The sequence below is a fragment of the Caloenas nicobarica genome, chromosome 1 (assembly GCF_036013445.1).
Source record: "Caloenas nicobarica isolate bCalNic1 chromosome 1, bCalNic1.hap1, whole genome shotgun sequence".
Lineage (NCBI taxonomy): Eukaryota > Metazoa > Chordata > Aves > Columbiformes > Columbidae > Caloenas > Caloenas nicobarica.
The window spans coordinates 37,266,474-37,290,705 of NC_088245.1; the positions used below are offsets into that span (position 1 = coordinate 37,266,474).

The following is a 24,232-nucleotide window of genomic DNA, read 5'->3' on the forward strand; positions in this document are numbered from 1 at the left end:
GCTACTTTCTCTACACAAGCCAGAGGTCTTTAAAACATAACAACAAAAAACACTTCAGCTTTTGGTGCATTTTTTTCATGGTCTCATAGAGTAAGAAGTGGCTACAAGTTAGCTTTCCCTTCCCTCACTCTTGTCCCTTCTGTAGGATTGTATTATTGCCTTTTTGGATACTTCATTTGCCTCAGAAAGATCTTAGGTTCTCAGTAAACTATTAATAAAGTTCTAGCTGGGGAAAAAAAGGCACAAAACTAAAGATTTAAGTCCTGCTCTGTTGAAATTTGTGAATGTATAACAAGCTAGCAGTGTTTTAAGAGTAATTTCCAACCAACCACTTAAGAAAGGGAAGGGAGCACATATTGCATCATTAACTTCTGCCAGAAGATGAAGAATGTAATTCTGGGTTTTAACAGGGATTTTTGTGTCCTTAATCTATGAAAAAGTGTTTTGTCTGAAAATAGGGTAGAAGAATTCTTTGGGAACCCCATTTATGGTGAGGTAATTGGAAATTATCATTTATCTGCTTAGCTCTAGCCTTCTGGTTCTCATTTAGCAACCTCAATTCCAATAGCATTATGTGAAAACCACAAAATCTAGCAACTGGTATGGGGAATAAAGAGGCTTTTCTCAGTAAGGACTTTAAGACCCGAGCAACTGAATGATGCTAACCCAAAACAGACAAGAACAATGCTTAAACTTATAAGGTGCTAACATGGTTTTGCTGTCTTTACAGACTTAAGTTATAGTTTAGCATTGTTTTGTAAGATGATTAGTAGCATAAGTACTTCTTTATTTAGGGTGAGCAGTGGAAATGATCCTTACAGTAAGTCTTGCATTTAAACATGATTTAGCTTTTGAGTGTTGCACAAAGTTTAAGGACGGGACTTCTGCGGAGCTCCCCAGTTCGCTTTTTCTTTTCAGTAGCTTCTGAGCATCAGGATTAATGATTTCTTTGAAATGTGGGCAGCAGCTTAGCAAAACGTACATAGTGTGCTAACGCATTGTTTTGTTGGGAAGTGTTACCACATCCGAGAAATCTTAAGAGTCACATTATGCATGGCATTTGGAGGTATTTCCCCAGGAGTCTCTTTAACTCCTTATTCTTGCAAACAGGGACAACGCCTTTGCGTTTCATCTGACGGAAAACAAATCCCTTCTACCAGGGCATAACAATAGCACCGATGGAAAGTAGCTGCCAAATGCCACCGCTTTCACTCCAACCACACAATGAAAATAGGAAAAAAAAAGAAAAAAAAAATCAACAGAAGGAACCTTAGCAGCTTCCTGGGGAAATGTGGTCTGTGCCAGTTGTCACCAAAAGAAAACAGCCCAGAAAGCGTTTGTTCAGTCTGGCCAAGGGGTTGCCCTGTTCTTGTTCCTCTCTGTTCCCTGCTCCGTGGTTGTCGGGGAAATCCGCAGGCGAGGCTGCGCCGCCAGCTGCACGCATGGGGCGTCCAGGTGATTTTAAACACTTTGAGGACCCATGTGGTGGGTGCGCTGGGGTGAGAGCCGCGGGAGTGTCGTGGTCAGTTCGTGCCGCGGGTGTTTGACAGCGTAGTGAGCCTGGCCTCGGGGTTCCTGCAGCTGGTGCAAGAGCAAGTCTTGGTTTGATGTAAAGTCACTGTAGTTCCTCATGCTGGCTAAGAAAAATGGTTGACTTTGTACAAGCAGGCTTTGCCACCTGGGTCAGATTGTCACCGTGGTGCTGCTGGGAGGAAGATTGATATTGAACATAAAACCAAGGCAGGTCCCTCCTTATGTGTCCCGATGATGAGCAGTGATGACTTATACCCAGTTCGAGTCAAATTTGTACTAGTGAGCGGCCGGCAGTGCACCGATCCAGTCTTAATGGTGCTGAAACCAAAGCTCTCAGATCAGATTGATGACACTTCTGCTCCTTCACTCCAACAGCGCCAGCAGTAGCCACAGCACAGGTTTGTTGGAGAAAATGGAGTAAGAAAGGAACAGATGCGCGGGCTGCCAGCTCGGGAACAGGTGGAAAAGTTGAGGTAGATCAGCCAACCGCAAATGCAGAAACTCCACAAATAAAGTGATCTGGGTTTTTTGTAGCTTCATCATCTCTGCTTTCTAATGGTTGCAGGAAAATCAGCACCATTTGTGGGTACTGTACTTTTAAACTGTATACTTGCTTTCTTGTATTGTTTTCAGGATTAAAATCGGTGTTTCATTATGTCTTTTGTATATACAGTGGAAAGGTACTCTGTGCTGACAGCACACCTTTTAAAATCTCTTTTCATAAGAGAAACCAAATTGTCTGTGTACATACTTGTTCTGTGGGCTTGGTCATTTACTTGAAAGCAAGAACACCTCAGGGACGTGATGTCCATTGACTCATGTAGCAAATTAGTGGCTCACTCAGGAAGGGACCAACCAGACACTGCTGGTTTCTAATCTTCTACAGAACCTGGCATCCCTCATCCAAAAACTCAAGGCATCTTTGCCGCTTGCCTCTGAACATGAGAGAGGTGCTGAATTGTACCAAAGTATTTGAGCGGTTGTTGACCTGAGAAGGATCGCAACTGGTACTTTGCAAGACTGTAAGACTCTGCCTGTAAAGTCCTTTAAAATGTAAAATACAGTAGCTATCTCGGGGAAAACAAGCCTTTTTTTGTTGCTCTGTTACAGGTGAATTACAGAGTAATACATTTTCATCTAAAATAGGACAAGCAAGTAATAACTATGACAGTAATATAGACAGTGTAATACTTGGGTGATGTAATGCCATTTAAGACAAGATGCAGGTTTTCAGAGCATTATCCCATTTCCACAGTCACTCTTGTAGTCCAAACAAACCAAGTTCTTAGAATTTTTAGTGGGGATTTTGTTTTCTGAACCACTTTCTGGGCTGTCCCTGATTGTGTGTGTCCCGTCCTACGCCCCACAGCAGCAGCGTATTGCAGCTGGTACCTCAATGCTGGCTGAAGAGAGCAGATTTCCTCCCCTGCCCCTGCTATTATGTATTATACTTCTCTTTTTAATAAACTCCAGATTGTCGTCTTTTTTTTTTTTTTTTAAATAGTATCACACTATTGGCTCAATATATTGTCACTGTAACCTTGACATCCTTTTCTGCAGTACTGCTGCTGGTCTGGTATTCTTCCTTTGGGTTTTGTGCATTTGAGGATTTCTTTTAAAGTCCAAATGTGATTCTTTGTTCTTAGCTGTACTGAATTTCATCTCACTGATTTCTGAGCATTTCTCCAATTTGTTATGACCGTCTTGAGTTCTGCTCAGCTCTTTAAAGTGCTTCACACTCCTTGCAGGTTGGTGTCTGCAGCTTTACTAAGGCTACTTGCTGGGTTTTGACCCTGTTTGCTGGGTTTTGACCCTAGTCAGTAGGAGAAGCACTGAATGAGTGTTTTTTCAAGAAGCTCTGCACCCATGTTCTAGGACCTTGATCCAGAAGGAAGATGCTTTTCCAGTTTGCTCTGTCAAAAAGTATTTGGAATTGCTGCTTTCCTCCTGCCTGTAGAATAGAAAGAAAGACAGAAAGTACATTGAGGTTAGATTTTGTCAAGTTCATCTTGGTGGCTTGCTGCTTTCTAATTTTCAGTTCCCTGTTTATGGGCTGTTTAGTAATTTGTTTCAAAGGCTGTTGAAGGTAGGCTTATAGCCCTGTAGTTCACCAGTCGCTCTTTTCTCTCCTGTTATTATAAAAATAGTTATTGTCAGCTTACTCCTCAGATTTTGGAATGGTGCTTGCTCTTTTCTGAATGATGGCCCCAGTTCGTTTCACAAGCCCTGTAGGATAGATTTCCTGATCTGGCAGAGGAGGAAGAACAGCCTCAGAAAAAGGTTATAGACACAGAGTAGGTCCATCATCTGGGAATATAGTGATTCAACATTGGTGTGACTAACTTCTGATAACCGGTCTCCTATTTATCCGGCTAAAGCACCTGAAGTGAGTTCCTAAGAGTGAGAAGGAAAGCTTGATATCTTTTGATAAAGCTCTCTCTCTCAAAAAAACCCTCACATCTTCATTGACAAGATAGTTCAGCACAGACCCAAGTGACTCTCATGCTCTGCTGACCATGTGTGTGCAGAAGAAAGTCTGAGCAACAGTGGTAGAATGCTTTGAAATGAGTCACTGAAACTACCTCAGATTATTACCTCTGTTGTTTCTTAAAAAAATTCCCCTCAAATATACTGTCATGCAAGGTCATCTGGGCAGTCAATCTATTTCCAGACTGGTAATCTGTTATGTCTGTTGCTTTCTTTGTATTTGATTACAAGTAGTGAAATTTGCAGGTAGGTTTAACTCACCGTAGCTTATGACTTATTTATTATTTGTTTTGCCTAGCAACTACATAAAATTTGCAAACATCTAGAGAAGTTCTATCTGTGAATATCTATTTATGTACACATAGAAGTGTAAGAGAATGACAATCTTTCTGTGTATGTATACCAATGCTATAAAAATAGCATTCCAAACAAATGTATCAGAATTCTAACCAGTAATTGCTGGTTAATTGCTGGTTAACCAGTAATTTTCAAAAAACCTTAGGGTGGACATAGAGCTGCTATGTCTGTTGTAATTTCATTTCGATAAGGGGTGCCGAAGGCTGTGCGCTCAGCGCTGAGATGCTCTGCAGTGAACTGTGGGAGGAGAACGGTCCTGTGCTGGGGACCGAGGGCACCGTGGGGACACAGCTGAGTCCCTGAGCAATTTCTAATGTGTCAGTGAGAGTCATGTGAAATGTCAGGGGAAAGAGGGACTCCCGATGTTTTAAGTGTAGGATTTCCTCTTTTTTTTTTTTTTTTTTTTTTGGGGGGGGGGTGTTTTGTTTTGTTTTGTTTGTGGTTTTTTGTTTTGTTTTGTTTGGTTTTTTTGTTTGGTTGGTTTTTTTGAGCATGAGTCCAAGTAGGACAGAAACACACTGTGTTTTGAGGAAAGGCTTAATGAAGTTCTTGACAGCAGGCATTGGCCTGCGGGTGCTGTGCTGCTGCCTCTGCTGATGCAAGTGGAACAGATGTCGCTTTTAAGAACAGATTATGCAAAGAAAATGTCCCAACTTATCTTAGAATATCGGTCCGGATGGGAAGCTGAACTACAGAGCCTTGAAACTAGCAAAAGGCTGAGGGAAGAGGAGAATGAACTTGGCGGCTGGGTTTGTTCCCCCCACGGGCAGCCCTGGCGTGTGCTTTTGGGGGGCTCTGGGCAGTACTGTGGGGCTGCTCCAGCCCTGGCGTGTGCTTTTGGGGGGGCTCTGGGCAGTACTGTGGGGCTGCTCCAGCCCTGGTGTGTGCTTTTGGGGGGGCTCTGGGCAGGACTGTGGGCAGATCCAGCCCTGGCGTGTGCTTTTGGGGGGGCTCTGGGCAGGACTGTGGGCTGATCCAGCCCTGGCGTGTGCTTTTGGGGGGCTCTGGGCAGGACTGTGGGGCTGCTCCAGCCCTGGTGTGTGCTTCTGGGGGGGCTCTGGGCAGGACTGTGGGCTGATCCAGCCCTGGCATGTGCTTTTGGGGGCTCTGGGCAGGACTGCAGGGCTGATCCAGCCCTGGCGTGTGCTTTTGGGGAGGCTCTGGGCAGGACTGTGGGCAGATCCAGCCCTGGCGTGTGCTTTTGGGGGGGCTCTGGGCAGGACTGTGGGCTGATCCAGCCCTGGCGTGTGCTTTTGGGGGGGCTCTGGGCAGGACTGCAGGGCTGATTCAGCCCTGGCATGTACTTTTGGGGGCTCTGGGCAGGACTGCAGGGCTGCTCCAGCCCTGGCGTGTGCTTTTGGGGGGCTCTGGGCGGGACTGTGGGGCTGATCCAGCCCCAGCATCAGCAGGCAGGCGGCATCACCCCTGCCCGCAGGTGGCTTTTGGCCGAGGCTGCGGGACCTGACCCTGGAGATAGCTCTAATATTAGCCCTGTCGTAGGCTTATGCTAACAGAGCAGGAGAAAGTATTTATGTGGGGGGAGGTTGTTGTTGTGCTTTTGTTGTTTGTTTGTTTGTTTCCTTTTTCCCCAAAAGTAAGTGCTGCTTGCTGCACAGGAAGGTTTTACATTATTACTCTTGGGTACAAGTCCAGCTGGCAGGTATAGGATGAGTCTCTTGCATCTTGACTGCATTCAGGGTTGGGAAATGTGAATTGGAATGCTATCAGGTTTAATATTTTCAGTCATTTTAAAGAGGTGGAAGAGACACCTTCACATTCTGGACATTTGAAGTAGAAGAAAAGAGAAGAAAATTAATCAAGCAAGTTTTAAAGTAATATATTTAACTTGAATTAATAATACTTTTGTTCGTGAACTGAAAAATAGCTTCGGGATGCCTGGAGGTGCAGATGCTTGTGCTGCACACCCAGTGTAAATATATTTAGCTAATTAAAAAAAAAAAAAAGCTATGTTTGTGCATTTTTAAACTGCACTGCAATGAAAATCGGAATTCAGCTCACATAGATTCCAAGTAATGTTTTTCATTGAAAAAAAACTTTGGACATTTTCTCTTTTGAGAAGGAAAGAGAGTCCTGAATAAATATTTTTATCCCTGTAATTACTTAAATACAAGTAGATATACATATAATACTCGTTATTAAATAGTGGCAGAAAAATTAGTATAATATTATGTATTTTTTACTAATCAACATAATTAATGATAACCTAACCAAGTGAAGATTTGTTTTGAGAAAATGGTGTTACAGACATTGCAATAAAAGTATTTGTTAAATTAATCCACCTTGGGCAGTGTTTTAAAATAAATGATCTTTATATTTGAATCAAATTTATTGCTGTTAGGACAGAAATAGTTCTTTGCTCTCTCACTTTTCAGTCATTGACGTTCAATATTAACACATTTGATTGTACTGTAAGTTCGAAGAATATTTAAAGTATAACGATAAATACTCTTATTTGCTGTAGTGTCTTCTCACTGCTATTCATAAAAATAAAACTAGATCACTGATTAGGGAAGACATAGGAGTTTCTGGTTTACTTGATGGAATTTTATTTTGCTGTGGATTAGATATTTTTTAAATTATTTTTTCAACTGCATAAAAGTTATTTGGTTTTAGAGTTGTTAATGTTACTATGACAGCGTGTGAGCCGTTCTTTTATGGTTTTTTTGTGCAGTATCAGAATTTCTTCATGCTATAATTTTTTTTTAACTATTTTTGGATAAAAGGCTGAGGTTTTCGTGTATATTCATAAAGCTGCTCTGCATACGATCATGACACAGTCTGTGTGATCAAAGGTACATTTTTAAAGAGTGTTTTTATTCCCTTGACGTATGCATAGACTTTTGTGTGCTGAGGATGTTATTTGAAGGATGTTGCTAGAAGGGGAACTCATGAGACGGTGGAATATCTGATTTTATGGAAGGGAGATGGCTCCTCTCTGTGGCGATGGGCGGAATTGGTTTTCAGAGGGAGCCACGCAGGAAATTTCCATGTAAGGGAGACTGGGGAGGAGAGATGGGCAGCTCCGATGTCTTTGAGTCGAAGTGCTTTTCTAGTAGCTGGGAAGATAAAAAAAGAAACAGCCAACCTGAATTGGTCTGAAATGCGGTTATGCTGCCTAACAGAGGGGTGTTAACTAAATTTTATAAACCCGATGCTTTACTTATGAGTGTCTTTACAAAATATGAGATGATAACTCAGGTTTGGTTCACAGTCTGATCTGAAAATTATATTTTCTCTTGTAATAAATTATCTCCCTGTATTTTTATAATTCAGCTTCCAAATGGTTTGTGCTGAAGAATTTAATGCTGCATGAAATGGCACAGGCTGATGTCAGTAGAATGTGGGTCTACGTCGGTCTTTTGCACTAGAAGTTAAATTTTCTAGTAGGATGTGTGGCGTTTATAGGCACATTATATGCATATACATGTAGATGGATATAAGCATCAACTACTTGTCAATTAAAAGAGTTTTAAATATCTTAAAAATCTGCTGGCCGTAGACTGATTATATTTTTGTAATTTCCTATGTACACTGTAATAACCCCGTGGCATCTGATCCTGTGTCGAAGATGCTTTAGTTTGCTGCTGTGACGGGGAGCATAGTTTCTTTGGGGTTTTTTAATTCCCTGATACAGGTTTTACTCTGAGAGCTCATTACATCACATGCTAAAACCATGGCTGAAATCACAACTGGTTTTAGCTCTGATGTGGTCCGGGACCTTGCCTCCTTCAGTGGACTAGTAAGTGTCATTTCTGCATTTCCTTACAGTGCCTCATGAAACAAGGTCATCAAGTTTAACTCATCTGCGATGTTTCAGAATTCAGCTTCTGTGTGCAGCTGAAGTGTCAGCTTCCTTCAGGCCATCTGTGCCCTGCAGGACAGAAACATCCTCAGCAAACGGCTGCAGGGCTGGTTTTCACTCCTCTCATTTTAGGAACAAGTGAGACAGTGCTCTTCTCAAGACAGTGTACTTTTTTATGTTTAAGGTTGGAAGTCCTGTTAAGTCATACCAGTTCTCATCTGGAGGCTTTCTCTTTGCTTCATTTTTATTTCTCTTCTACGTAAGAGAAACAACTCGTATCACGTATCTATTGTGTATTGTTAACCAGGCAAATAAGCTTTGTAAGCCAAGGAAGAAGTCTGCTGAGTTATGGAGCACTGTGTAACATGATTTAAAAGAACTCCAATTCCAAATGATTTATTTGTTTAATCTTCAAAATTAGTCTTTTTTTCTTTGAGAACTAAAAACTAGTACACAGGTTTTTTTCAGAAAAGCAGAATAGAAATTCCTGTTGAAGGGTTTCTGTTCGCTGCTAGAAAAGAAAGTTGTGTTTCACATTCTGGTAAATGATGTATGGAATTTGTCCTGAATTAAAACCAGAGAGAATAGAAAACTTGCTAGCTCTGCTGTGTTGGTAAGCTTGACAAGGCAAATACTGGTGGCAAGGGAGAGCATACCTGCTCAAATTGACCTCATAGTAAGAACAGGTGTCATACCTTCAGTGCTAGGGTGCTCTTGGATAGCTCCATCCGCAGCAGTAACAGAACTTTTTAAACTTTATTTTTTCTTTTAGTACTGAAAATGAATCCTTTATCGGTGAGCAATGCAAGAAGCTTTCAGGCTTGCCAGTAGGAATTGTTAAATTAAAAGGTTATTTCCAGAACACTTGTATCTCATCATGTGAGCACCAGAAGCAATTAAATCTTTACCACTGCGCTGGAGAGGACTGCCTGGGATGGAAAAGATTAGATATTTTTCAAGATGTTGAAAGGATCGTGATTCTCAGGAAAGACCCATTTAAGATTAGTTTACGACTGTTGCAGTTACAAACTCACTGCCGTAAAAGGAATGGGCTGCATGCTGGCAGGCTACCAAGGCAGGGAAAATGAAAGTGCAGCCCAGAGCTATTTTAGTGGTTCAGACCTGGGAGGAGCAGGAATGGATGCGGGAAAATCCCAATTGACCTATATTTACTCTCCTTTGGGAAGTATCTGCAGTCATAACTATTGGGAAAGAATCTGGAAATGACAGATGTGTGAGTGCTTGCAAGGCTTAAGGACTCACCACCATCTGCCCTTTGCCAAGGATGCTCTTCTGTCCCAGGCATGGGGACTCCTTAGTGGCCTCGTCTCTTCCTCTCCTTGGGATCTCTCTGCTTTTTCTTGGCTCTTTGCAATTCCACTTTTCTCTTCCCATTTCATCTGTTGCCCATAAGGCTTGCGGTGTCTTGTCTCTACAGTAATGAAGTCTCCTTCCATTTACATCCCTCCCTAAAGACCAAGCCAGAGTCCCTTGTGCAAGGACCCTCTTAATTTTTGTGTTACTTAAAAGATGATCAGTTAACTCCCTCCTCCCCTTGTACTCAGTGTAGCACAGATGTCCCCTCCATCCCCACTGTACCAGGCCGTGTCCTTTGGCTGTTCAGAGAGGACCAGTACGGCTGCCCTGCTGTGTGTTAAGCAGGAAAATAAGGAGAACTCAGCCTCGCAGTTCTTTCCTCCGTGGGAGCAGTTGCAGACCAGGGAGGCATTAATGCTCTTTTCCCCCTGTCTTACTTTTCAGGAGGCTACAACCTTTAAAAAACTCTTTGTTTTGATTATCCTCTCACATCTCAGGCTGTTTGAACTTGGTCCCTGGACACACCTCTGGGCTTCAGTTACACCAGCACACCAGCCTCTTTGTTGCCAAACTGGTTTTTCTCTAGCTGGAGAGGGGCGCAATGCAGCAGCCAGTTCAGCATACAAAAAGAGAATGTTAGTTGAATTTGGTAATTAAATTAAAATTCAATACAGATATTTCTTCTCTGCTCAGATGTAATGTTTTCCTTTTATAAGTACAAACTGTTTTTCTATTCTGGATAACTTTTCTAATATAGATGCAAATTCACAGACATATGGAGCTCTACCTCCTTACTTGGCATATTTTTTCTCAACAATTGAAATCAGTGAAATTATCCAGAATTGTGTGCAAAGGTTTCAGAATCTGATTTATTTTCCAAGATTTTCATGATTATTTTATTAGAAAGATAATTGTTTTAGCCTGCACAGTAGTCTAGAATCTATTGCGGTAATCTCATCTCTCTCTTAGATGAAGGAGCAAAGTTCGGGTAATAAAGCTCAGCCTAAAAACTGCACTCCTAAAAAGATCTCCAGTTCACCTCAGTGGGAAACTTACGTGCAGCCCAAGGGTGGAATATGGAGGGTGGTTCGTCCCTAAGGCTTTGCTTGTCACTGTGTATTGTAGGGTGGGGACTCAAGGTAAGCAGATGAGAATGTACATTGCCGCTAAAGGGAGAGCAGTGCTTCCATGCTGTCTGATCCTTCCTCATCTTCTTTTCCTGCTTTCTTCTATTTCTTTGTCTGATCTCAACCTCGAGACTTTGCTTCCTCCTCCTCTACTCCAGCTGTTAAAATGCTGAATATAGAAGATATTGGTACTGAAGCTTCCCAGTTAGAATATCAAAAAGATATAATAGAATCATAGAATAATTCTGGTTGCAAGAGACCCTCAAGATCATCAAGTCCAACCATAACCTAACTCTGGCACTAAACCATGTCCTTAAGAACCTCGTCTATGTGTCTTCTAAACCCCTCCAGGGATGGTGACTCAACTGCTTCCCTGGGCAGCCTGTTCCAATGCCCGACAACCCTTTCTGTGAAGAATTTTTTCCTAATATCCAATCTAAACCTTCCTTGGTGCAACTTGAGGCCATTTCCGCTTGTCCTATCACTTGCTACTTGGGAGAACAGACCAACACCCTCCATGCTACAGCCTCCTTTCAGGTAGTTGTAGACAGCGATAAGGTCTCCCCTCAGCCTCCTTTTGTCCAGGATAAACAGCCCCGTTCTCTCAACTGCTCCTCATCAGACTTGTGCCCCACGGTCAATAACATTCCTAGAATGTCAATAACATTCCTAGAACCATAGGATAGTTTGGGTTGGAAGGGCCCTTCAAGGGTCATCTAGTCCAACCCCCTGCAATGAGCAGGGACATCTTCACCCAGATCAGGTTGCTCAGAGCCCCATCCAGCCTGGCCTTGAATGTTTCCAGGGATGGGGCATCTACCACCTCTCTGGGCAACCTGGGCTGGTGTTTCACCGTACTTATTGCAAAAAATGTCTTCCTTATATCCAGCCTGAATCTCCCCTCTTTTAGTTTAAAACCATTACCCCATGAATAGACTGGGCCATGTTACCCCATTTCATGTGATGAAGAGAGTCTGTGGGATTGGGGGGGCCCTGTGCCCCTCGAGCATGAGCAGCCACAGCAGGTGCTGTGCTGGGTGTCCCAGGCCGGCACACACCTGCTCCAGCCCACCCAACCACTGCAGCTCATCTTAGGAGATACTGAGTACACTCCTCTGTTAGGCATCCGGTAAGGGACATTAAAATGCCTGTAGCTGGATCTGGCAGTATCCTAAAGCAGATGACATCCAAAGTCATACTTAAAAATCTCTTATGTGTTAGACTGTGTGGTTTATATTGCAGAAAGGTGTATATTTTAGGTTTGAATTTCTATGATAAATACACTCAGTTGCTATGGGAAGTGTTTAAAACCAAAATCCAGCACAGGAAAATATGTAAAATTCAAGAAAGCAAAAAGATTTCGAACTTCGGTTTTTTTAGGCTCCTTTCTTATAGCAGTACTGACTCCAAGTTTAAAGCTTGACGTTTCCTGGTTTTCCACTCAAATATTATGAGGTATGGCAGTAATAGCCTCCTTTATCAGGGCACAATGTAAACTTACTAAAAGCAGATTGGATTGCTGTTCATTTTGCATGTTTCAGGACAAGCAGCTATGGAGAACATGCTTCAATTGGGAGTGTTAGAAGTGAAGTGGGAATTCAGGTCAAATACTTCTGTTTTTTGTGGCTGTAATTGAGAAGCTGGTATTGTATGGGGGAGGGGAAAGGTATATGCGGACAAGCTTGTAAATTAAATGCTATGGTACTTTTGTAGACCTGTAAGGCTAGCACAGTTAGTTTCTTTTAAAATGTCTTGTGCTTCTTCAATAAGCCTTTGAGCAGCTTATATTTAAAATTATCTTTATGATGTTTTGCTGCTTGTTAGCTGTTAATGATTAAAGTATTTTACTCTCATCAGACAGCAAGCTTTTGCAAAGTATTTTAATAGCAAATCTCAAACTTGTGAAGACACTTTGTTTGCATTATCAATGGATGTACAAGCACATGAAAATCCAGAGCCTAAAAATCTCTCTTTAAAGGTGAATTTTCAAAGATTTTGTCAATTACCTTTGCAATTTTTTGCTGAATGCTTCGAATACAGTACAATACATTGAAGCATGCTGCTGTCTAAAAACAGTTACAAAGCACAAATGCATATTTACAGGATGTGTAGCTTTTGAGGGCTGAAGGCTGCAGCCTTGGTATCCTAGCAGGCTGTTTGTTGGTAGTCCAGGACAGAAAGGATTCTTAGCCCAGGTAGTGAGGTCTATGTGTGTGAGGAGAACGCTTTATCATAGAATACCCTGAGTTGGAAGGGACCCACAAGGATCATCGAGTCCAACTCCTGTCCCTGTATATGATAACCCCACAGTTCACACCACGTGTCTGAGGGTGTTGTCCAGTCTCTTCTTGAACACTGTCAGGCTTGGGGCCGTGACACCTCCCTGGGGAGCCTGTTCCAGTGCTCCAGCACCCTCTGGGTGAAGAACCTTTTCCTAATGTCCAACTGACCCTCCCCTGGCACATCTTCCTGCCATTCCCTTGGATTCTGTCACTGGTCACTAAAGAGAAGAGTTTGGTGCCTGACTTTCCTAATCATGCACTGCAAAGGGTACTAATTTCAGGATCAGAGATATTCTTGGATTGGAAGGGGGATCTGGAACTCTTCCCTTTTCCTTTCTCCAATAAATAGCCAGCAGTCCTCATCCCCCTGCTGAAAAGTTTTCCTGTGCTCTGGTCTCCTGCCGCAGCTGGGTGATGGTTATTGGACCAGGCCCCATTAAACATCTCCTTAGAAGCTATTAAACATTGCCTTTACCCACCCCCCACCTCAGCACACATCATGACAAACCGAAGATATTTACTGTAAAGTCCCTAAAAACTACCAAGTGCAATGCAGGGAGCAGGAGAGGCCAAGGGCTTTGGCATTGGCAGAGAATGTGTTAAGGGAAAATGATTAGGGAGTAAATAACTGTTCAGACACAAATCCATGATATACTGAAATACTTGCTCATGTGGTTCTCTCTAGGCTGGACTTTTTGTTCCTGCAATGCCTGGTGGTTTTTCTGCTGTCTACTGAGTCTGACTGGCAGCAGCTTTAGGTGAGCAAAAGCCAAATTAAAAAAAATATCCAAATGCTACGGCTGGAATAAATGTATCTGTTAAATATTGCACTAAGCTTTATCAGTGAAACATTTGGTTATAGTTTGCTTTCTGTCTAAATAAATAAAAGCTTTGCAAAACAACTTTTTGAACTTATTTCTGGACTGGAGAAACTCAACAAAATAAATAGAAATTAAAATTAAACTGTTAATGTAACACTTGAGTATAGAAGACTCACAGGCCTTTGCTGTCTTCTAACTTGTGGTTGTTTGGGTTTCTCCAGTGTGGCAATATTTTTGATCTTTTGCTTTTTCCCATGACAGAAGTTCTTGACATAAGAGCCCAGCTCTCTGGCTAGCATGTACCTATCTCTAATTGTTTCCTGCCCTCAAAATGGGGCCAGAAGCTTGGGAGTGCGGACAGGGAAATTGGAAAAAAAGTAGAAGCTTCACACTATTAAGATCTCATTATTGGTGCAAGAAAAAAATGATTGTTCCCTTAATAACTTGTCTTTTCTTTTAATTTCCTTGTAAAGGGCTAAAACTTCACATTTTTCTTGTGAGAGCTGGGATTCTCCTGTAGTTTTAGGAATTCTGGACCTGAATTGTCAGGAAAAACACTGAGTATGGAAAACCTTAAACCAGTCATGTTATCAGTTCTTGAGACCCTTGATGTTTCCCTTACAGCTCTTGAAAGCAAGATGTGATAATATCAGAATTCAATCTCTCATGTTGTCCCTCCCCCAAAGAAATTTCTCTAGTTGCAGACAGAGGTTGAGAAAACATAACCTGAGTACCTACAAAGTTCTTCATTTCCGAAGTACAAATTTGACAGACCTCCTGTTACTTTTTAACAGATTGTGTTTCTTTGGGGGCTGAACTTGTGATTTGTGAACATTTGCAATTGACAATATAGAAGCTCTTAAAAGCTGGCAGCACTTTGGTGTATGTCAACGTTAGGACATCAGCATCCTAAAAGGAAGACTTTCCTGGAGTTACAATGTGTATCATCCCAGCAAAAGGCTCCTCAAGTCCACATGGTTACTGCTGTATTTGTATGATCTATATTGGTAAGATTTACAGGCTGTCTCTGAGCATCCTGTCCATCTTCGGGGAGCCAGAGAGATGAAAGATCCACGCTGGCCTGTGTTGTGCAAAGTTAAAGAGTGAAGTGCGGTGAAGGGGCTCCAAGAGATCTGGTGACACTGGGGGACAGCTGTGGAGGAGCCAGCAGTGTCCTGGGTGTTGCAGGCCGTGCAGCAAGCAGCATGTGTTTAAAAAAACCCCAAACAACAACAACAAAAACCCCAAGCACCAAACAAACTAACAAAAAACCCAAACAAAACAAAAAACCCAAAACCAACGCACCAAACAACAAGAAACGATGTAGAAAAGCAGCATCCCCTTCCTTGGATTGAAAGTGCTGGTGTGACTGGGTCCCCTCGGGGCTGGGTGGGCATCTCCAGCACCAGCACGGGGTCTTTGCTTAACTTGGAAAGGTCTGGGTATGCACAGCACAGGCGCTTAAGCCACCTGCAGTGGTATTTCCAGGATGATGTTTTCTTCCCATGTTTCTTGTCGTGCTCTGACTGTGCCTGTTTAATAAATCGGAGACGCAGCCCCAGTTCCTGAACTGGAAGGCTGGGGCCAGGTTTGCATTTGCTGCAGAAAGAGCAGTGGAAAGATCTTAACCTGTCACAATGATGTTTCCTGTCATTCTCCACCAGCCTTTTCTCTGCACCTGTGTGATCAGCAGATGGGGTGTGAAGCACCTCCAAACCAAATGCATTAATCGCAAAGAGATTGACTTTACTCTTTTTACTGATCCTTTGCCAGCAGTTCTTAACCTTGGTCTTCAAGCTCCCCATGGCAAGGGCTTTGTTGATGTGTGTACAGAACCTAGCACCAGGAGGTCCCCTCCTGCTTGAAACTACTGAGCATTGCTGTACCATACAGAGTAAATAAAAATAGCGATCAAAACGTCAGCAATAAAAGAATAAAATCTTAACTGCAATAAAATACTTTCATGAACACTCAGTTCTATTTTATTGGGCTTTCAGGACTTATATATCCTCTGAGTCTTTATGAATACTCGAGACTAAATAACAACATTTTGGTGAACGCTGAAATACTTGACGTTTTCAAGAGGTCAGGATCTATTTTATAATCCTCGGGAATTTCGAATAATTTCCTTTAAGCTGTTTACACTTGGGGGAGTTACGGTCCGGGGAGGGGAGGGGAGGGCCGCGGTGCTGGTGTGGGAGGCCCGGCCGGGAGCGCGGCTGGTGGCCCGCGGGGCTGCTCGGGGGGAGGTGGCGCGGTGCGTCCCGTCGCCGCTGCGCCGTGCGCGGTGGGTGCCCGCGCCTGCCCGCGCCGGGTGGCTCAGCGAAGACCTATAGGGGACCATATAGGCGGGGCAGCGGAGACCTCGGCGATGCCGGGACGGGGCCGCCAGGCGGCGCCGCGGCTGGCGGAGCGCCGCTTTGTTGTGCGCGCTCCCGCCGTATGTCCCTGTGGCCTCCCTGTGTCCCCCGCCATGTGATTGTGTCCCCCATGTCATTGTGACCCGCTCCATGTCCCTGTGACCCCCCCCGTGTCATTGTGACAATGACAGGTTTATTTCTGTGCAATGGCGCTCTCGGGCTGTCCGCCGTGTAGCCCTCACCTTCCCCCCCCCACTTTGCCGCCGTTCAGCAGCACAGAGATGTTCGGGTTTCGCAGCGGGGGTTCGAGCATGTTAATGCGAGCAGGTTTCTGTCAGATACACCCCAGAGTGTTCCGTAATACGTATGGCCGGGTACTGCGGGCTTGTTCTTCGGGGTGATGCCGTGGTCAGGTTCTCCCAGGTCGGGGAGATGCCCGAGGACAAGTCCCTGCTCTGGGCCATGGCTGGACCCAGCGTCCTGCAGCTCTCGTGCTGCCACACGCCAAAAAGCAAGAGGACACCTGGGAGGAGACGGGGAGTTGTGCCCCGCTGCTCAGTAGCGACCTGGGGCCTGATCCGGCCCCCACCAGAGTCCACGAGAGATTTCGTTTTCGGGTTCGGTGGGGTTTGCTCCCATCCCCGCTGCCACATATTCTCCTGAAGCGAGCTGGGGCTACCGGGCAGCCGCGTTTCCTCTTTCCCGTCGTGGGTAAATGAAACAATTAGTATTCATGCATTAAATCCTTCTAAAATAAAATCTTGCCACTGCCATCTCTGTGTTTGCTATATTTAAACTGGGCGGAAGATTGTTTAAATATATCTCATGGACAGTTTACAATGCGAATTTTTTCCTGCCTTAAAAAAAAAAAAAAAGAAGTTGTGCTTTTAAGATATCTGGCAAGTTTATTACAATGAAATGTCACGTTCCTCAAACAAGTCATCAAAAGAACAATTTTTAGCAATGACTGGTTTCCAGCATTCACTGTTCAGAAATGTTGCAGAGTGTGATTTCGTTTCAAATAAAATAAATAGAAAAGCCCACATGTTTGATCCGCCAGGCATTCCTGGGTGTTCAAAGCAGGGCTCCTGCTATCTAGCTGAGGTCCTGAGGTTTATCCCTCGGTACCTCCTCACTTGAGACTATGTAGGTTGCTACCCTGAGTTGCTCCAAGTTTGCTATCTAAAGCAGCTGTTGTGAATGCCTTCTGTAAACATGCCCCCTCCCTCTCGCTTGGTAGCATAGAAAGTTGCTTCACTGAATACTATGTAATATATATCAAAATAGTAGGGGTGGATGTGTCAGAACTGGGCTAAACATACTAAGAAAAGTGCACTTAGAATTGTACTCCCATGTGATGGTCTCATAAAATTGTAAGCATTGTTTTTTTGTGAATGTATCTTAACATTTTTGATGTTTTAATTTGTTCTCATATTTTTTTTCTTTTTTTTTTCTTTTTTTTTTTTTCTTTTTCTTCCCTACTCAGCTCTTGCCCCTGTTCTTTGCCTCTGGTTTTGTTGGTGAGGATATCACAGTGATGTCTGCATTCAACCTGCTGCATTTGGTGACAAAGAGCCAGCCAGTGGCCCTGCGAGCCTGTGGGCTTCCCTCAGGTTGAATGGGTGCTGCTTGTTGTGTCATGCGTAATGAAGGCCCTTTTAGGAATGGGTGTCTCTGCTGCAGGAAACTATGTGCTATGGTTTGCTCTGGTTTGTTTAAATTTTCGTTTGAACCAGAAGATGGTTTAGTTTTTTGTTTGATAAAAGTCACTGACTTGAGTGAGGGTTTTCGTATACGAGATTTTATGATGCTTGGAAATGCTGTCTGACTTCTTTGTCCAACTTATTTCCTCTTAAATTTTATATTATTTTCCTAATTCTTTGTAAAAATAGTAGAATTAAACTTGAAATAATTTACTAAATGCCATTTATATATATATTTTTTAAAAGATGCATGAAAGAATTTAGCGTATTGATTACTATTAAGTCAAAGGACTTAAAAATACTTTCCAAAATCTTTAGCAGTATATTATAGTTACATTCCATGTATCCCTTTTTACATTTTTATTATAAAACAAATACATTGCACAGAAAATCATGTACAAAAAGTGTGCAGAATTTAAAACTTAATTCTTACATTCCTCTGACAGCATATTCTTTAGTTATGTGACATTCCTCTAGACAATTAAATGGAAACCTGCAATTGAATGCCCAGATGCAGCTGCACTTTTCGTGTAAGGTCCAGGATCTCCTATTAGGCCTGTGAAGGGTGCCATAAGACTCCATCTACATTAATTGGTTATATCATGCAAACCTTGAACCTAAGTATTTTGTTTTTCACTTAAACAGCAACAGTATCTAATGTCTGCATAGTAATATCAGTGTACATGGTTATGTGGGAGAAAATAAAAGCTGCACTGAGATAATTTTGAACGTTACTAGGAATTTTCTTGATAATCAAATAAAAAAAGATACAATCCTGGCTGATCAGTATTTGAAGCATCAAAAAAGAACCAGCTTGGGCATCTATATTTCACTCACAACTGGTTCATAAGCGTGCAAAATGTTACGAGCACTTTTTCCCAGAGCTATATTTAACAAGCATGTGGAGGTGATGTTTTAAAGATTTTTTCAGTGATAAGACATCAGTTTTCAAGCTGACGGATTTTTCTAAAGCTGATTACACTTTATTTGAACTAAATCTGCATCCAATTTTGTAGCATTTCTGTTCTGTTTCCCCCCACATGTGCACAAAACTCCCATTAACCTAGATAGGAGCTGCAACCACATATTGAGGAAGAGAGAGAATAGCCCGCATTGTGTCAGCCTGACCTTGGTTTCCTGTTATATTTGCTGCTGAGCCAGATTTAAAATCCTAAAAATACAGGGTAAGCAAATTTCCTTAGCCCTCATTATGGACCGTTGGATGCACGCTCGTATTGCTGGTGTCTACCTTAAAATGGGGGCAGTCAGTCTGCTGGCTATTTTGTTCCTGCTCTGAAAATGAGATCTCAAAGTTGATCAGCTAGTAACACAGGCTGTGGGAGAGTTTTTCTATTGTGTGTCTGTTTGCGAAGCATTACATTAGCTATTTTGTCAAGTTGTTTTTCTGACACAATCCAGTAGTCACACTTTGGAATAAAAAGCTCATAACACTGCTGTTTATTCCTGTCTCTTCGATCCGCAACTGTGCAAACATTAATAGATTGAGTTCCACTGACTGGCTACTTTTTGTATCTATCTATATATATATATGTTTAATAAACCCATATTCATCTGCTAGCAGTGAAATAATACACAATCACGTATCTCACATATTTTAAGAGTAATCTAAATTCCCCAGATGCTTATAAATTAATGTAGACTTGTTTTGCCTTTGGTTAGTTGTTTTTGTTTTTTTGGGGTTTTTTTGGTGCAAAGTGGGTGTATTGAGGGGATTGCAAGTAAATAGTATAAAGCATGTATCAAATTAAACATGGGAACGACATCGAGAGCCAACATCTGCTTAATGCCACAGTGCACTGTGACTTTAACTTTTGAATACACAGAAAACGCCCCAAGTTCTCATGACTTTTTCATAACATAACACAACACTTGGAGTTAGTAGTTTTCCCACCGCCCAGTTCTGTGTGAATTGCAGCCCTGCAACCATAGCACCGTGCTGTGTCCACGTCAAGTCTGGAGAGGTGTGGAGTTTGGTCTTCTGCTGGTGGAATGGCAAATTCCATATGGAAGGAGATTTTCTAACCTTCTGGTACCCCTGTTCGTTCAATGCAAGGGAGCAAAGTGCTGGCAGAGCTGTAAATTTGGTTTTCAAAAGCAGTTTTAGAGTCCACGCAGTTAAATATTTGCAGGAAAAGGACTCGAATGAAAGTATCACTTCGGTTTTTACGCTTGGAATGGAACCTCTGTCCTTCCTGTAAGGAGCAAAGTAGTGCAAAGAAATGATTATTATGAAGTGGTAGTTGTAGATCAGAAGCAAGTGATTTTTTTTTCTTTTTCCCCAAAAAGTTATATGGACGAAGTAATACTAAGAAGTATCTTAGAACAGGAGTGACCTGCCTCTTCTTTGAAACACTATTTTGTAAGCATGCACGAGTTATGCTGGGTTATTCATAAACTGAATTAACAGTTGTGCTCGTGAAGCATTTTCACTTGCTCTCTTTCTATATTAGCACCTGAAGTGTGGAACTATTCTTCCAAATTGTGTTTTAAAATATTTTTTAATCCACAGTTAGGACTAAACCTTTCGGTTTGTGCAAACCTGGTGCACGGTTTGCCCCTGTAACATTATAGCCGACATTGTAAAGTTGGAGCACAGGCAGGCACTCCCAGTAGATGGCACTAAGCATATGCTGTTGTGCATGCTTAGCACTTTATGAAAAGCTTCCCATTTAGGAGTCATTCATACATAAAGTACATCCTGAGACCTTAGGAACATTTACAAGTATTTCGAGAAAAGTGTGAGCTTTGGGAAAAATCATGTCAATCTCTGCGCCTACGCAAACTATGCTCACGTTAGTTCAAGGTTTCTTCGTTTTCAGGAGTGATTACAGCTCCATCGTGTCTGTTGTGCGATGGAGAAGTGTTGCTCCTTCAGCCCCTTTATTAGAGTTGAATGCTCTAAATTTCTCTGGAAATGTAGGATGCACTCAGCACCTGCCAGGATTAGTTCACAGAAATTCAATCTTTTTTTAAAAAAACCCTAAACCCACAACAAAACCCTCCAAACTTTTAATGTAAGAATGATTTCAGCTGCTTTAGTGAACACCAGCACGTAACTGATACAAGTAACGACTATGCGGATTCCATGTACATAAGTTTTCTGTAGCAGACCACCACGCTATAAAGTAAAAAGACAGCTTATTTTGCTTTGCTATGTCTTTTAATTATTATGGGTTCTAATATCTTTTAAAAATCCTTTATTTCTTTAACACTTTGAATGCTGTGCTGCTTACATCACATTTTTTGCATGAGATAATTTGACTTTTCCTCTTCTGTAGATCTAAGAAAATTATGGTGCTTGTAAAGTTAAGTAAAAGTAATGATGAAGAAATTACAGTGGTAGACTTAGGGATTTTTTTCTATATGAAATAATAAAGTCCTAGATAATATTAAATTGTTTTGAAGTGTTTAATTACTAAAATAACTACTAATAGGAAACCATACTTTTCTAGGATTAGATTAAAGTACAATACATCTGTATGAAGATGGTGCTGGGCATATGGTGCAAGTCTTTATTAAGTAAATGTATGTAGTATAGTTTCTCATAACTTGTTTTATTAAATTCTTATTAATTCCAAGTTTCAGTGTAATGTCTTTCCATAAAATGGAAATGAATTGTTAGTGAACAAAAAATTACCACATTTCAGAATTGGATTTTTAGTAGTAATTTGTTGACATGAAGGATTGCTATTAGGAGCAGATCTTGCAAACAGTTACATACATGAGCTATTCCTATGCATTTGTCCCTCTGAACTCTCAAGCTGCTGGTGTCAGTGGAGTTACCTCTGTGTGTAGTGTTTGCCAGATCTGGCTTTAACAACAAAAAGTCTAGAACAGACCTTAGTCTCCTGTGTTCAAAGTACAGTAGTTGCTATCAAACTTTGTGTAACTTAAGTATGTCTAAATGTTTCATGTTGCATGTTTTTATGCTTACAGATATAATTTCCATAATGTATGTTATAACTTTCCCATAGCTTTCCGTAATGTGTATCACCAAAGATGTACTGTTACGGATGTCTCTTCACATGCTCTGAAAGAAAATAAAAGTAAGACCGATACATTGTATAGCAACACCTGCTAGTGTGGCTATGGTTAAATGCCTGTCAATGTTTTCATTATAAATCCCTATTTTCTGGGGTTTATATCTTGAACATAAAAATTTGCTCTGGGTTTAAATACGTCATACAAGGTCTCAGCTGAATGTACTTGTTCCTCAGAACAGGTTGGGGGGCAAAAATTAAAATTCAATTCTATGACACTGATTTTTTAAAAAAAATAATCAAATATCTATTTGGAACAAAAATTGATTTTTTTAACTTAAAATACAGTTGTACAAATTACCTAGTTCACTACCTCCCAGCAGTTATGAGGAATTTGATAAATGCTTGAGAAGAGTCTTGAAAACAGGCAGTATGTGAGCGCAACAGTAAATAGCATGTGAAGCTGTTCATGTGCCATTATTATACAAACGTCTTTGTGCATGCCTGCCTCCTAGTCATGTGATAGTGGAATTATCATAATGTGATAGTAGCATTATCATAACAGAGCATAACATTATCATGTTTTTTGAATGGCTTGAAAATGGGCTTTAAAAATTATCTTTGTGTATCTAGCTGTCTTAATGGGAATATATATTTGATCATTCTGTATTTACAAATGTTTCTTTTGTACAATAGTATTCCATCTAGGTTGTCTTATTTAATACAGTTTAGAATGAAATTTATTTGTAGATATCCCGTTGGGAGTAATACACTTATTGTGCCTGATGCTTGCAAGAGTTGGGATCATAAAGAAGACGAGAAACTCCTTGTTAATATACCCTTTTTGTTTGTACCTTGCCTTTTCCCCCTTATTAACTCCTTGTTCTGGCAGAGTTTTGCACTCTCCCTCATCTGCTGGATAGACAGAAGTCACTTGTCCCTGCCTCGTCTGGGTCGAGGCTCCTCAGTGACTCTGGCACTGAGTAGCACAGAGATGATGTGATATTTCAGAGCCAGTTCCTTAATGTGTTCCCTGACAGATCTCTTAAGGTCATTTGCTTTCCCTTCCTGCTCCCATAAAGGACCCACCGCAAGCCATTTCTACCTTTCTTGCAGGAATGTTTTAATTCTGGGAGCTCATAAATTTCCTGCATTCCATTCCTGTGCCCTCTGCAGCTCAGGCTTACTGCGTTTTCTGCTTAGTTGGGTATGGAAAAATGAAGTTTCAGCACTAACAGTGTTTCTGTGTTCTAAAGTCTCCCATGAAAAGCTACTTTTTTGTTTATTGGACTGTCTGTTTATCATAGAAGGTCTGTGAAGTCCTTTAAGGACTGCCTTCACTTTTTTCCCTTCAATTAAAAGCAGTCCGCGGCTTTGTCCTTTCTCTGAGGAGTACGTGATGAAGGTTGCATAGAAGAAGGTGATGTAAAGGAGAGATGACAGCACACAGAAAGGCAGGAGATTTTATATATTGCTAAGCTGAGGGAGGGCAAGCAGGAAAAGGTGCAGGTTAGGGGGATGGACACGTGAACGCTGAAGTCAGTGAGGGTGTGTGTTTGGAAGTGATGGAGGGCAGCTTAGGGGGTGTAGAATTTGATGGTACCTTGAATGGGTCTAGAGAGCATGGATTGTGAGTCAGGTACCAGTGACACAGATGTTATTGTAGCTTAACTGTTAGGTTAACCACAGGTTGCTACAGCACAGATTGTGATTTGGGGGAAAGTGAGTAGAGAGGAATTCTGTCCCAGAGATGGCTGAGAAGCAGAAAATGTTTGTTCTTAGTTCCAAGCTAAACGTGTGTCTCATCTTGTGATTTCTTTCAAAAGAAGCTGTGTTGGGGAGGGGCGTGTGGCTGGGGGACGGAGGTGCCCGCTGCTCCAGCCAGAGGAGAGGTTCTCGTGGGACGGCAGCTGCTGGCAGCCCTGCTCTGGCGCCGGCAGCTTTCTCCACCACAGGTAAGATCTCCCTGCTCAACACCCTGGCCCAGATCAAGGACTCCCAAGGACAGCAGAGCAGGAGAAGGGCTTGACTAAGTCCTCTTAAAGCCCTTTTTTAGGGCTTGACCCCATCTTCCTGACCCATAAAGCATGGCTGAATTTTACAGAAACACAGGGAAGTCCGCAAGGTCCGCTAGGGAAAGAAGTTGGCGGTTACTAACCTTTTTGACTGCTTCTCTACCTTTAGTCCTGAAGCAAGTTGAGAGGGGAGGGGGCAACAGTGTTTTCCATGGTGGCCATAGCAGAGCAACAGCTGGAGCACAGCGTGTTCCAGCTGTTCCTGTCCTCATACTGGGTACATCCCTCAACGCTTGGAGATGTGGGATGGAAGGCCACGGAGCAGGCTGTGCCTGCTTACGTCTTTGCTTAAAGGGGTCCTGTACAGTTGGAGACAGACTGAGTTTTGCAGGGGTTTAGGTCTGGG

The 24,232-nt window shown here is 42.2% G+C and overlaps 1 protein-coding gene across 1 annotated transcript in view; it reads left to right on the forward strand.

Annotated features, from left to right (window-relative positions):
- The window catches only part of MSRB3 (methionine sulfoxide reductase B3), an 88,071-nt gene that overhangs the window by 3,113 nt on the left and 60,726 nt on the right, over nucleotides 1-24,232 (forward strand). Inside the window, 3 exon segments of the mRNA XM_065658266.1 lie at nucleotides 17,594-17,720; nucleotides 21,806-21,877; nucleotides 23,638-23,766. Of these exon segments, the coding sequence (XP_065514338.1) occupies nucleotides 17,594-17,720; nucleotides 21,806-21,877; nucleotides 23,638-23,766 (328 nt within the window).